This window comes from Amyelois transitella, chromosome 11 (assembly GCF_032362555.1).
Source record: "Amyelois transitella isolate CPQ chromosome 11, ilAmyTran1.1, whole genome shotgun sequence".
In the NCBI taxonomy this organism is placed as follows: domain Eukaryota; kingdom Metazoa; phylum Arthropoda; class Insecta; order Lepidoptera; family Pyralidae; genus Amyelois; species Amyelois transitella.
This window is the reverse complement of record NC_083514.1, coordinates 5712791-5726213: the sequence shown is the minus strand read 5'-3', so window position 1 is coordinate 5726213 and position 13423 is coordinate 5712791. Positions and strand designations below refer to the sequence as shown.

The following is a 13423-nucleotide window of genomic DNA, read 5'->3' as shown; positions in this document are numbered from 1 at the left end:
ATGGACCTGCCTGCCCCTAGACGGCCTCGCTAATTGTAAATACCAGCTTCCTGGACGACTTGCACCGGTTTTCAAAACGAGATCGCCCTTAGCTTTGATACTTTCTATAAATACACTACGTCCTATGCTATGGGCATCAGTCGTTTCCAAGAACAACTCAATCCACAATGTTCAAACTTGTAGTTTTGTGTGCATTGATCGCCGCCGGGGCCGCCGAGCCCGAGCCCGAGCCCAAACCCGGCACCTTCTACACGGCACCGTTCCAGACCTACGCAGCGGTCCTGTCCCCGGCATCGACCACAATCACCAAGCAGGCCAGTAGTGTGGTGCACCCATCTCCTTACTACGTGTCATCCCCGGTGGTCTACTCGCACTTCATCAAGAAGCGATCCGCGCCCTTCACTTACTATGCACCTCAAAGCTACACGACTTATCCTCTGCCCTACGCTGGTGCCTACGCTGGCGCCTACGCTGCACCCCTCTACAACGCTGCTCCTATTTTACCAGCTGCTCCTGCGGTGCCTTACGTCGCAACTCATCTGATCAAGAAGAGGTCTGCCCCCCTCCTGCCCACTACCTACGTCGCCCCAGCCAGCTATGCCGCGCACACTCCTTTGTTGGCTTCCACTTATTCTGCGCCTCTCCTTACCTCTTCCCCCTTGATCCCGCAGCCTATTATCTCCCAGCCTCTGGTCTCGACTCACTTCATCAAGAAGCGTTCTGCCTCTATCTTTCCCGCTGTGAGCACTACATACTTAGCTCCGTCATCCTTCTCCCAACAGTCAAGAATTGATCTCCACGCTAGTCCCCTATACACCTACCCCACTTACACTCAACCCATTGCTTATTCTCACGTGCTATAATCTAGCAGTATGTACAATATAAAATGCGTGATCAAATAAAACTGTAAATCCTAAATTTCATATCATGACCAGAAATAGATACAATGGTGCACATATTTAGGTGGTTACTGAAATAAATAACATTTTGTACATTATAAACTATTTCATTTACCCGACTGACCTATAAAAACTCTATTATTTATTTAAATTTTCTCTTGGAAACAACTGATTTTGATATATTTTTAAAAGAACCCTTAGCAAAACCTAGCATAAGAAATTGACAGAAGAAGAAACATAAAATGTAAGAAATAGGCAGACAGGAGTACCATCTCAATATTGAGCTCTACGATATACTGATTTAATTTATTTTGCATTAATAAATAATAATAATATTATAGAGATCTTGTGTACCGTAAAATTTGTATCTAAACGTGTGAAAAGATCAAAGTTCTTTATCCCAACCAATAAGGTAAAGCACTAATTTTTTTTATTTAGTTCACATTATATGTAACACGACTCACGAGCCTACCGCATTTAAGATTACAATGACACCAAAAGCTGTTTGTAGGTTATAATAGAATTTTGTCCTTGATCCAATTTCACTCTTTTCGATTCAATACACTTATCCTGTAATAGTTGATGACTTTCCATTTCACTTGAATGGACTTTCGATATGAGTCAATGAATGTTTCATCAAAAATATCAGGTTATTGGGAAGGACGTAACATCAACCTACTTACCCACTGAATTCAGAATCCAAAATTTTTCATCAGATATCACACACTAGATGTTTAAATTAATTAAATATATTAAGAATTTAAGATTAAATAAATACAAAATATTCTTTCAATAACATAAGTTTATTGAGATCTTGGTTTAGAAAACTAAACTTAAAATAATCTTAAAAATCTGTAGGTAATATAATATTGGAATATTATAATTTGTGCACAAAATCTTCTTACATCTAGTATATTTTAATGATTTTATGTTATGATTTCGATTTACCTTCCATAGTTTTGAGCTTCTGATTTATCTTTGTATCATTGTTTGAAGTTACATGGACAACATTCTGGTGGTCGGTTACTTCTTTATTGTTTTTGACGGTATCATCTTTTTCTTCGGCCTCAGCACCCTTTACATTTACATATTCTGCCTTATTTTTTTCATTGAATTCTTGCGCTTTGTCAATCGAGATTGGATGTTCTAATGCCCTTGCCAGCGGGAGATTGTGGTAAAAACTTAAAGCAATCGGCGATAACAAAGTGTCCGTTGTCAACACTGGTGCTATTATTGCCTCTCGCTGTATTTCCGTCTTCGGGTGACTTGCATATATTACCGGGCTATATACCAAAGGTGCAGACACAAAACCTGGTGTATGTTTTATATCAATACGAGATTGATGGGAGACTGCACTTGGAGCCGCAAATATGAGTGGTACATTACTATGCACTTTGCTGAACACACTGAGTATCATCAGTATACGAATCATTTTGAAGGTCGCACTGTTTGTTGTGATTCGTGTGTTGGGAACTATAGTTTTATAGTCGTGTAACGGTATTTGATGCGCCGCTGCGCAGCCGCAAGTTCACGTTCTTGCCCGTGACCGTGTAGTTGCGTCATCAGGGCACTGGCCGGATTGAGATGCATTCATATTACGAACGATATTGATGAATATGTATGATCGATGCACTCAACTGGTTTCTCGCACTATAGATTTAAGAACAAGATAAATGTGCTTTAACTGATGGATGATTTAAAAATTTATTTTGATTGTAAGATCAGCATGGGTCAAAAGAGTTTGGATTTGACTTTTTATTGCAAGTTCCTGTATATAGTTTATTATTGTAAAATGAGTCAACATGTTTGTACCTACCACACAAAATAAGGCTATTTATTTTTTTATTGCCACCAATCACAGTTTAACAGCGTGTCAAATCTATTATTAGTTTTCAGTCCTGTCACTTTGCTCGTTTCAAAGTATAAGAAGGTGTCGATTCCAGTTCTAAGCAACAGTCGAATTGTTTACTGGCAAGCTGCTATACTTGAAACTGTAAAATTTATCAAGATGTTCCGTGTGGCACTGCTGCTAAGTTGCCTTGCCTTGTGCCGTGGTCACGCGGTCGTTCCGCTGGTAGTGCCGGCTGCGCACACTCTCCACGGGCCTCTGCTGACTCCATACGGTTTACATGGCTATGGCGGTTACGGATTATACAGTCATGGAATAGTGACGAAGCCCCTCGGTCATCATATACTGAAAAGATCTCCACATTTGGTTGCTCCGTTGGGACATGCTGCATTGGGTCACGTCGCTCCGTTGGTTGCGACTCCTGTTGTCGCCCCGGTCGCTCATATAGCCCCAGTTGCTGTATCGCACCAGTCCCGTGTGGATGTCAGGACTTCGCCAGCAGTCGTCCCCATCGTGAAACCAGTAGTTGCACCAGTTATTGCACCTATTGTTGCTGCCGCACCTCTTCTGCATAAGCCACTGGTTGGTGGGCATTTGGGAGGACATGGTTATGCCTCTATTTATCCACATTTAGGGCATTACTAGTCTCATGGTTTGGAATAAGCATCGATTTGAAGAAAATTGTCTGATAAAAATTTGTACAAACTCTTATTATAATGTAGAGCAAATAAATGTCTTGAATATTAATTATTTTTATTAATTTTAATCGTTTTAATATTAAACTTCTTTAGCCTGTACGTAAATGAACAGAAACAGAAAAAGTTTAATATCAGAAATGTAGTCATCTAGGTTAAATTAGTCGTAAATTAAACAAAAAATTCTTAAGCACATGCTGATTCGTAATATTATCCTCGACGTAATTCTATTTAAGTATATGAATCGGCACGTGTAAGAAAAAACATGATCAAAAATTATTTAAGATATTAACATAGAGTGCCGGCCTAACATAAAAGTAGGACATTAGCGAAAAGGCGCAGCTTTTTAAGGGCTAGCGTAATTTTTAAGACTTGAAATTTTTTTCTTATTATTGTATTCGTTAAAAAAAACAAGAGTTCAGATTTTTAAGCCACTTATTCGGACGTTTGTGTAAAATATATATATTTTTTTATGTTGGTGGGAAAAAGAGGATATTAGAACAATCGAACAAGATTTCCAGATTGGATGGTGGCGTGGTGGCCAAGACATGTACCGACATACTAGACCGGGAAGTAACCACCAGCTTACTAATCAGAATATAACGGGTACATGCATAGAAATAATTAATTGAAGATAATTAAAAAGCCATATTGCATTTGAAAATAAAAAAAAGATTTGTCGTAGTCTTTCATAGCACACAATATTCTACGCAGTTGTAAATCTATCAATAAATCTCGGAATGCACGATAAAAACGATATGGTGTCTTGCGACGTCACATTCAACATTATTTCAAATTTTATGTACTTGTTAAGGAAAAAGGAGCAAAAGAAAAGTCCGGTGTTGTTAAGGTACATAACTAATGTACCTAAGTAATTTAATTTATCTGAAGAAATAAACGATTTAAAATTGATATTTAGAATTTGATATTATATTTAATTAGTACCTTGATAGCGACTAACTTACTGATTAACTTTCTCAATTGTCTAAAGTATCTTTTTATTTCTCGTTGCGATAGGTAACGATTTTTACTTCATGGAAAGCTAGGTATGGTCTTAATTTATCAAAGGCTTAAATAATGTATTCAACTGCACAAGTTTTTAACATACTTAAGTAACAATAAAAAGACATTAAATTTATAAAATCAATTTATTGCGGCAGTGATTTGATTATATTTACAATATCATTGATCAGACCTGGAACGGTCTTCTGTACAACGGGACCGTATTTACCAGGGGTGGACGCTGAGGGCTTTGGGGACAACAGCGGAGTAGGCAAGTGGAGCGCCCACGACGGGAGCTGAGTAAGCGGAGACGACGGGGGCTGATACGATAGGGGAAGAGTATGCAGATACTACAGGACCATGTACTAAGGGGGCGGAATAGGCGGACACTACAGGGGCGACGGGAGAAACCACTGAGCTGTACGCAACAGGAGCCAGGGAGCGCTTCTTAAGATGATGAAGACCAGTCAGAGCCTTAGCTTGATAGTGAGCGGCGCGTGCAGCGACGACTTCAGGAGTATCCAAGGGCACTCCGTGAACAGCGTCCAACACGACAGCGGGAGAGTGAGGAGCTTGAGATAAGGCTACTGCAGGGACAGGAGCTACCACTGAGGCACCATAAACAGCAGGTGCACTGTACACGGCGGGCACGGCTGCAGACACCACTGGGCTTCCATGAAGAACACTGGAGCTGTACTGCGATACTGAGCTAACGGCGGGCACGGCCGCGGAGTACGCCAATGGCGCCACCAGACCCGGCTTGGCTGCCGCCAAAGCCGCTACGGAGAACAACACCACCAACTTGTACATTGTGGTCTGTGTTGGGTTGTCTGATCGATGAGCAAAAATCGACTGATGCCTAACTCTTCGTATAGAATGCTTTTATACCAAGCTTATCTAATTCGTATTGTAGTGAACAAAAAATGCCACACAATCACCTTCAAACTGCTATCAATGCCTTGATATTCAAAGTGGTATTGTTATTACAGTGTGTATATAAATATTTTTTTTACACGGAAGCTTCCGTCATCATTTAGGCGTACTGCGAAGGTACTTAGATGTGAAATCCAAGGTATTCATTGATTAGCCCGCATGAAACAAACTCTAACGAGTTTTGCCTATAATATAAACTCTCAATACTGAACGAAATTGTTATCGAAATTAGCAATATTAAATCTTTATGTTTAAAATCAGTATAATTGACTAAAATACTTAAAACGATCTAATTCGAAACAATGAAAAATAAATTTGAAATTTTTCTAAGTCATATTAGCACTAATATAGGCTTCGTAAAGAAAATATGTTTAACCTGAAACAAAAACCATTTTAAGATTACAGTTCTATGTTATTCAATGTTTTAGTTATTACAGAATTTTAATTGTATTAATTGTATAACAGTGATACTCAATAATAATTAAATCAAAATAATTTTCTAAGTACCGCTTCCTTACAGAATTTGATTAATTATATTCGCCAATTCTTTGTTCGTGTGTAATATGCTCGAGGTCGTCATTAGAGTAAGTACATAATCTTATATGTATATGAAATTCTCGTGTCACAATGTTGGATACCGTACTCCTCCGGAACGGCTTGACCGATTCTTATAAAATTTTGTGAGCATATTGAATAGGTCTGAGAATCGGCCAACATCTATTTTTTATACCCCTTAGTGATAAAGGTTGTCCACCCTTAACATTTTTTTTCACTCGATATTTCTTAAAAATGTTTATATGGCAAAACAACGTTTGCCGGGACAGCTAGTGATTGATAAATAATAAATATAGGTTTTTTAACGTAATCATTAATCGAATTGTAACGATTTCCTTTTTATTTACGATAAGTATATAGATTGTTTTTAGGGTTCCGTACCTAAATGGTAAAAACGGGATCCTATTACTCTGCCTGCCATTAAAAAAATATATATTATGTGGGGTATACCCCCCCCCCCCCCCCCCCACACACACACATTATTTGGCGGGGGCCCATTACAATAAATGTTAGCTTTTTGTACATTTTTTCTCGATAATATAAATAACCGTCACAGATAGAAGTTTAAAATTTTCACAGAATATAACCTTCAAAAATAAATAATTAAATTGCAATAAAGTAATTATTAAAGGGCGGCTTTCATACAAAATCCAATTTTTTAAGAAATTTTTGGTCTACTTTAACAAACGCAGTTAGAAACGTGAATGTAAAACAAAAATATTTGAAAAACAAGTGTGATAATGATATACTAGAAATCTTTACGTGCGAGCCCGACTCGCACTTCGCCGGTTTGTTTTATTTCGCTTCTTAGCTTATAAACTTGGGATTCTTCTTAAGGTGATGGGCTAGCGACTTGACACTATCTCAAACGTGATCATAATTATGTATGGTATGCTTTTTAGCCTCAATCTATACTTATAATAAATCTGTAGAGAGGTCAATTCTGTACATGGAATATATTTTCAAAATAACTATCAGGGGGTGATTAGTGATCGATACTGATGCCAAAAATGCAATCAGTAAATTTTTTGTCTGTCTGTCTGTCTGTCTGTCTGTCTGTCTGTATGTTCTTTATAGAAACAAAAACTACTTGACGGATTTTAACGAAACTTGGTGCAGTTATTCTTCATACTCCTGAGCAGGTTATAGTATACTTTTTATTACGCTACAATCACTAGGAGAAGAGCAGTGAAAGGAAATGTTGGGAAAACGGGAGAAGTTACTTGATTTTTTAAGCTTCCGTCGCGTGTGCAGCCTTAATGGTTAAAGATACAGCAAAACCATGTATAACGGAAATATACTTCATAAAATTATTAAAAAAATATCCCAAGACAGCATAAGTCTATTTTTTATGGTTGACTCACAATAACACGTGTAATTCCTAATAGCTTAGCAGTTCGGAGATTTCTGATTATATTTCTTTACTCTGATGTTTATAATACCAATAACACTCACACTCATTCATAATTCTTAAAAATTAATATAAGTACCTATTCAATAAAAAAAGAATCATCGAAATCGGTATAGGAACACCAAACTTATACATGAAATAAAATACCCTAACAAGCCATCGCGCGTAAATACTGAATCATGCTATAAGGATTATTTTTGCGTAACGGTTGCCGCGCTCGACGCGGCTAGCGAAGGCAGGGTATAAAAGGGGCAGGAGGCGAGCGCAAGCTTCATGACCAAGGCAGCCAGGGGGAGACTTCACGCAGTTCTCTCCTCCAGCCTCCCCCTGAGGACGAAGCACGGGATCTACCAAACGTACGTCAGATCCCGCCTCACGTACGCGGCCCCGGCGTGGTACGCATTCTGCTCTGAGACCAACAGGAGTAGACTCAGAGCCCAAGAGAACCAAAGTCTCAGAGCAGTCGTCGGAGCCCCGCGCTACGTGAGGAACTCGACGATGCTCAGGGACTAGAAGTAGGAGAACCTAGATATTCGAGAGGGCGGACGCGTCATCACACAGCCACCTGCGCGGCATCGCGCCGCTCCACTCCGCTCCCTCCGGGCCGTCGGGTCCTCTCCCCTCGGGAACTCCCAGTGTATGAAGACGTGAAGACCCAGGCCGTTGCGGCCACCCCATCGACCTGCCTACAGTCGTAGGCAGCGATGATGCCATTAAAGAGGGCCAAAAGCCCTGACCAATCTACTCCGACTCCACTAAGGGAGTATGGGAAGACCCGACGACGGCAAGACAGTATTGCACAGGCGTTTCAACTTTATTTTCATTTCTTTTTCTTTTGTAGTTGTAGGTACATATTTCTGGTTATAATTCTATTAAAATATTTTTTTTTAGTTTAAATAGGCACTTAGATTTATCTATACTAATATTATAAAACTGAAGAGTTTGTTTGTTTTTTTTAATGTGCTAATCTCAAGAACTACTGGTTCGATTTGAAAGATTATTTTCGTATTGAATAGAGCATTAATCGAGGAAGGCTTTAGGCTATATAACGTCTAGATGCAACTATTAAACTATTAGGAGCGAATAAATAATGGAAAATGTGAAAAAAATCATGGAAGGAGCATCCTTGAGGGCTTCAATGATGCCCAAAATAACTATTACACGCGGACGAAGTCGCAGGCACAGCTAGTAGCCAAATAAATTTATGATATTGGAAAATGTACTTATAATTTTGTGACGTCAAAATACCCACACCATTTTTTTTAATAAAAGGATCCGTTTATAAAGTACCTACTTAACCTAATAGGCAGAAATTAACTGCGGTGAAGTACCATTACCCTAATATTTTGTAAAAACAAGCAATGTTCTAAGTTATAAGTTTGTAAAATATCTTTGAAATATATTTATATTGTAATTTAATAGTAATAATTAAAAATTACAAACAAATATCGGGTTTTTGGGTTTAAATGTTTTTGGTCACAAAGAAGGGTACTATAAGTCTGGAGCGGAGCTGCCTGGGTATAGGTATATGTACCTAAGTATATTTGTATAACTAGAGGCCGCCCGCGACTTCGTCCGCATGGAAACCCTATCAATCCCGCGGGAACTCTGGGATAAAAAGTAGCCTATGTGTTATTCTGGGTCTTCAGCTACCTACATACCAAATTTCATGGTAATCGGTTCAGTAGTTTTTGCGTGAAAGAGTAACAAACATCCATACATCCATACAAACTTTCGCCTTTATAATAGTAGTAGGATGTTAATCGAAAGAAGTAGGCATGCATGATCTTGGTAAGTAGAAAGATGTAGTCTCTGTCTATCCCTGCGGTAAAGAGCCTCTTTCTTTTAAAAGTGATATCTCTACCACATACATATGTATGTGGAAGTAATGGTTTGATGCTGATCTGGTAGTGTATAAAAAGCGAGCTAGCAACCCACTACGTACCTGAGTCTCAATTCCATCATTAAATCAACTAGGAGATCGTAGCTTTTTAGTTTCTTCGAGACTTTTTGCCTTGTCTGGTGTTGGGAACAACATCAATGATGAATTGTTTTAACATTAAGATATACACTCTTGCTTATATTGACAAAGTAGTACAAATGTACCTATTTAAATATAGTACCTATACAGAACAAAAAAAAACGCTCAAAACAAAATATGAAGTTCTTAATTATTGGTTATTTTCAAGGAAATAAAGGCTATAGTTAGTTGTCTTGAGGAATATAATTATATTATTGGAATTATAAAAGTAAGCATATATCAGTGACATAATTTTTATTTACATTCAGTCGTTACATCTGAACCGAGGAGTAATCCTCATTGCTTGGTGGCATTCACCAGGGGTGTACGCTGTATGCCTTAGTGATGAGCGGCGTCGAGAGGGCTATGGGTGCGGAGTATGTGGAGATCAGAGAAGTCGCGGACAGAGGGGAAACAATTGGAGAAGCACTATAGGTGGACACCAGTGGGGCACTGTATGTAGATAAAACGGGAGCCCCAATCAGGGGCGCTGAGCGTTTGCGGATAAGGTGAGCCCCGGCCAGAGCTTTGGCTTCAAAGTGAGCAGCACGAGCGGCAATTACTTCAGGAGTATCGAGGGGTACTCCGGGCGCAGCAAGAGCTGGAGTCAAGAGTCCAGGAGCCGCAATGGAGGTTTTCAACAAAGCTGGGGCTGTGAATGCGGGCGCGGCGTATGCACTCTTGATTAGGGTAGGTGCGATGCCAATCGGTGCACTATAAGCCAGAGGAGCTGCGGCCACTGTGTTGATGATGGCAGGTGATGACTTGATGTCAAGGCGCGATTGAGAAGAAACAGCTGCTGGGGCTGCCAAGACTGATGGAGTGGCAATGAACGGTTCAGCGACGATAGAACGAGTGATGGGTGCTACTTCAGCGGTTGAAATAACAGCTGGAGACGATTTGATGTCGATCCGGGACTGCTGTGACACTGCTGCGGGTAGGCTGGCAATAGCGGGCGCAGCATATGAAACTAATCCAGCTTGGAAGAGACCCGATGGTTTGGCAGCGGCCAACGCCACCATAGACAACAACACCACCAGCGAGTTCATCGTGGTCTGTGTTAGTTCAGATGTGATCGAAAGAGCGATGTTAACTGATGCTTTCTTCTCATCGCCGTATGTATTTATATGATACGCAAGACCAAAACGAAAGTCAAGTTCAACAACTTCGCTTTGTCATCGTGCAGGTAATGTTTTATATAGTTCAATAAATAAGACATTTTATTACAAGTACAAAAAAATGATGTAACGAACAGTTGTTGTTGCAACATGTCCTAAAATGTATTGGAGTACTAGCTTTTACCCGCGGGTTATAAAGTCAGAGCCATTTATGCTGAACGTGTCTTTCCATCTACCCCTGTTGCTATCCCGTAAAGCGGTAAAGTTTTAATTATATGAATGTAGGTAATAATAAAGTTATTTATTTGTCTGGGACCTGTCGCTCCTGTCGGACTATAAAATAGGACCATTCCATTTCTTATCATTGAATACGTAAAAGGCGACTAAAGATATAAGCACTATTTATTGCAACGTTCATTTCGTTCTGGTAGCGAAGAAAAATCTATAGTATCAAGCAGGGGAATAAATTTGGGAGAGGCCAGCTATCTGAATCTCAATTATATCATTAAGCAATTCCGCTAAACGTGGTGTTTGAATATTTCCATGAACGTTGGTTCTGCCTAGCCCGTAAGGTAATATTATATATTACACATGTATAAAAATACATTCATAGAAGTAGAATATTTTACTATACACAAGATTCAGGCTTTATGTCCCTTTACATAATATATACGTTTATATTTCTCTCTTTTATGCATACAAATTTCGGCTTCGACAGGGCTGTCATGATAGTTGTGTCAATAATGTTATTGAAAACACTTTGGACCGGCCCGCCACGGCTTTGGTCGTGGTAAATACATAGCCAAAAACACCAGCAGATAGAATGCACATTCTTAACGATAAAATAAGTTTCATGATCGGTTCGGAAACATCCGAAGATAAGCGCTAACGAACAATCAAAGTTTTATAATATTTTCGTTATAATGCTTTGCTCCCGTAGAACTTTCAGAAAAAAATAAGCTTATGTTAATCCTGAAGTTCTATTCTATCTCTGTGCTAAATTTTGTAAAAATCTTAGTAATTTTGAGTTTATATGTTCGAGGAAACTTTTCTCTTCATATTATTAGATGGATGGACATCTACTTATGTAAAATATCATTGTGTTGGTTCTCCATAAAAGTCTCAAAGTAATAGCCTCAATGCTCCATGTGTGTAATTTGTTCGAATTTATTTTTTTAATTTTGACCAGTATTGGGAAGAAAAATATAGTGTTTTTCTTTTTATGTAAGCAACTCCTGAAAAAAGATAAATGTTGAGAGTTTGTGCGATAGCTACAATAAATGGCTTTGGCAAATATTTATTTATAATCCTCCTCTTAATTTAATTAGATAATCTTTACTTGGACTACATTTTTCATATATATTCTTTACTTACCAGACCTTAAATCTGGTTTGATGACTGATGCATACTCGGAGCTTTTTTATCTAAGCGATACACATAATTTGCGATCCAACTTTGAGGGTAAATTCTCGTTCACTTCCTTAGTCTATTTCAGTATCAATTTAGTTGCTTTTTTTTTGTTACGAAATGTGCTAACTTTTACCTGTGGCTTCGTTCAGGCACTATGTTGTTTGTCGAAAATACCAGGGGAACAGTATTTTTCTCTAGCAAGAAAAGTATGTAATTTTCAATACAAATGCGTTCTTATAAGAAATCAAGTGGAGCAGGAAATAAAACATTTTGTTTTGTATTTAATGTTTACATTTATTTACATAAATTGTACAGTCGTTCGTCACATCTGAACCGAGGATGATTCCTCGCTGCTGTGATGATACTTACCAAGCACGCAAACCGTAGGTTTTGGTGATAAGGGGAGCTGAGACTAGAGGCACCGAATATGATGACACGGGATGCGTGGCTACCAAGGACGACACAAATGGCGTGCTGTAAGCGGAAACAATAGGAGCGCCAAAGAATGGAGCGGATCGCTTGCGGATAAGATGACCAGTGGCGAGAGCCTTGGCTTTAAAGTGGGCATTCCGTGCTGCGATTACTTCAGGAGTATCCTGAGGCACTGATGGAGTTGAAGCAGATTCAGCAGCAATCTCAGTAGACTCAACAGCTTCATTCTTCGCTAGAGCTGGTGTCGCAATCTCAGCAGTCTTCAAAAATGGGGCAACAAATTCGGCTGTTTTCAGGAAAGCTGGAGCAACAAGTTCCGCTGATTTGAAATAAGTTGGGGCCACAAACTCAGCAGATTTCACGAAAGCCGGAGCACCGTAAGCAGTGTTGACAAATGCAGTGGGAGCAAAGGCCGGTGAGGCGATAGCACCACTCAGTGCTGGGGCGACCGCTGCGGTGGCTATAGGTGCACTGTATGCGATTGGGGCAGTAGCTACGGTGTTGATGACAGCAGGTGCTGACTTGACTTCGACGCGAGACTGGTGAGACACGGCGGCGGCTGGCGCGGCTACAACAGTGGGAGCGGCAACTGCAATGGGCTCACTGATGAAAGTTCGAGTGACGGGTGCAACTGCTGCAGTAGCAACTACAGCTGGCGAAGATTTAATGTCGATGCGAGACTGCTCCGAAACTGCAGCCGGGGCGGCGTAGCTGGTGATAGCTGGAGCTGCATACGATATTAAACCAGCGTGCAAAAGTCCTGAGGGTTTAGCAGCGGTCAATGCCATCACAGAAAACAACACCACCAGCGAAGTCATCGTGGTCTGTATTAGTTCAGATGAGATCGACGAGTAAAGAAAATTGACTGACGCTTTCTTGCAATGAGCAAAATTATTTATACTAAATGGGAAACTACAACCTGTAGCAAAGTCAAGTTCAACGAGTCATCATTTAAACTGGTACTGGAGTAAACGTAATGCATTGACATTTTGCGTCCATCAAAGGGCATCACATTTTTGAAAAGAATTGTTAACTTTTTAATAAAGTTTACTTTTCTTAATGTGTTGACTTAAGTTTAGCCATGGCAAATAACTTTTGG

General features: G+C 39.6%; 4 protein-coding genes across 4 annotated transcripts; 1 reads left to right on the top strand and 3 right to left on the bottom strand.

Moving 5' to 3' along the window:
- Positions 1–167: 167 nt before the first annotated feature.
- Positions 168–863, top strand: LOC106134895 (uncharacterized). Its single transcript, XM_013335038.2, has one exon. It carries the CDS (start codon positions 168–170, stop codon positions 861–863), a length of 696 nt encoding a protein of 231 aa, XP_013190492.2.
- A 3807-nt stretch (positions 864–4670) lies between these two features.
- On the bottom strand, positions 4671–5255 carry LOC106134918 (cuticle protein 16.5-like). Its single transcript, XM_013335061.2, has one exon. It carries the CDS (start codon positions 5253–5255, stop codon positions 4671–4673), a length of 585 nt encoding a protein of 194 aa, XP_013190515.2.
- Positions 5256–9678: 4423 nt separating this feature from the next.
- On the bottom strand, positions 9679–10413 carry LOC132902230 (uncharacterized). Its single transcript, XM_060946479.1, has one exon. The coding sequence runs from the start codon at positions 10411–10413 to the stop codon at positions 9679–9681; it is 735 nt and encodes a 244-aa protein (XP_060802462.1).
- Positions 10414–12257: 1844 nt separating this feature from the next.
- Positions 12258–13142, bottom strand: LOC106134894 (cuticle protein 16.5-like). Its single transcript, XM_060946480.1, has 2 exons — positions 12669–13142; positions 12258–12527 (listed from the first exon to the last, which is right to left on the bottom strand). Exons 1-2 carry the CDS (start codon positions 13140–13142, stop codon positions 12258–12260), a joined length of 744 nt encoding a protein of 247 aa, XP_060802463.1.
- Between the last annotated feature and the right edge of the window lie 281 nt (positions 13143–13423).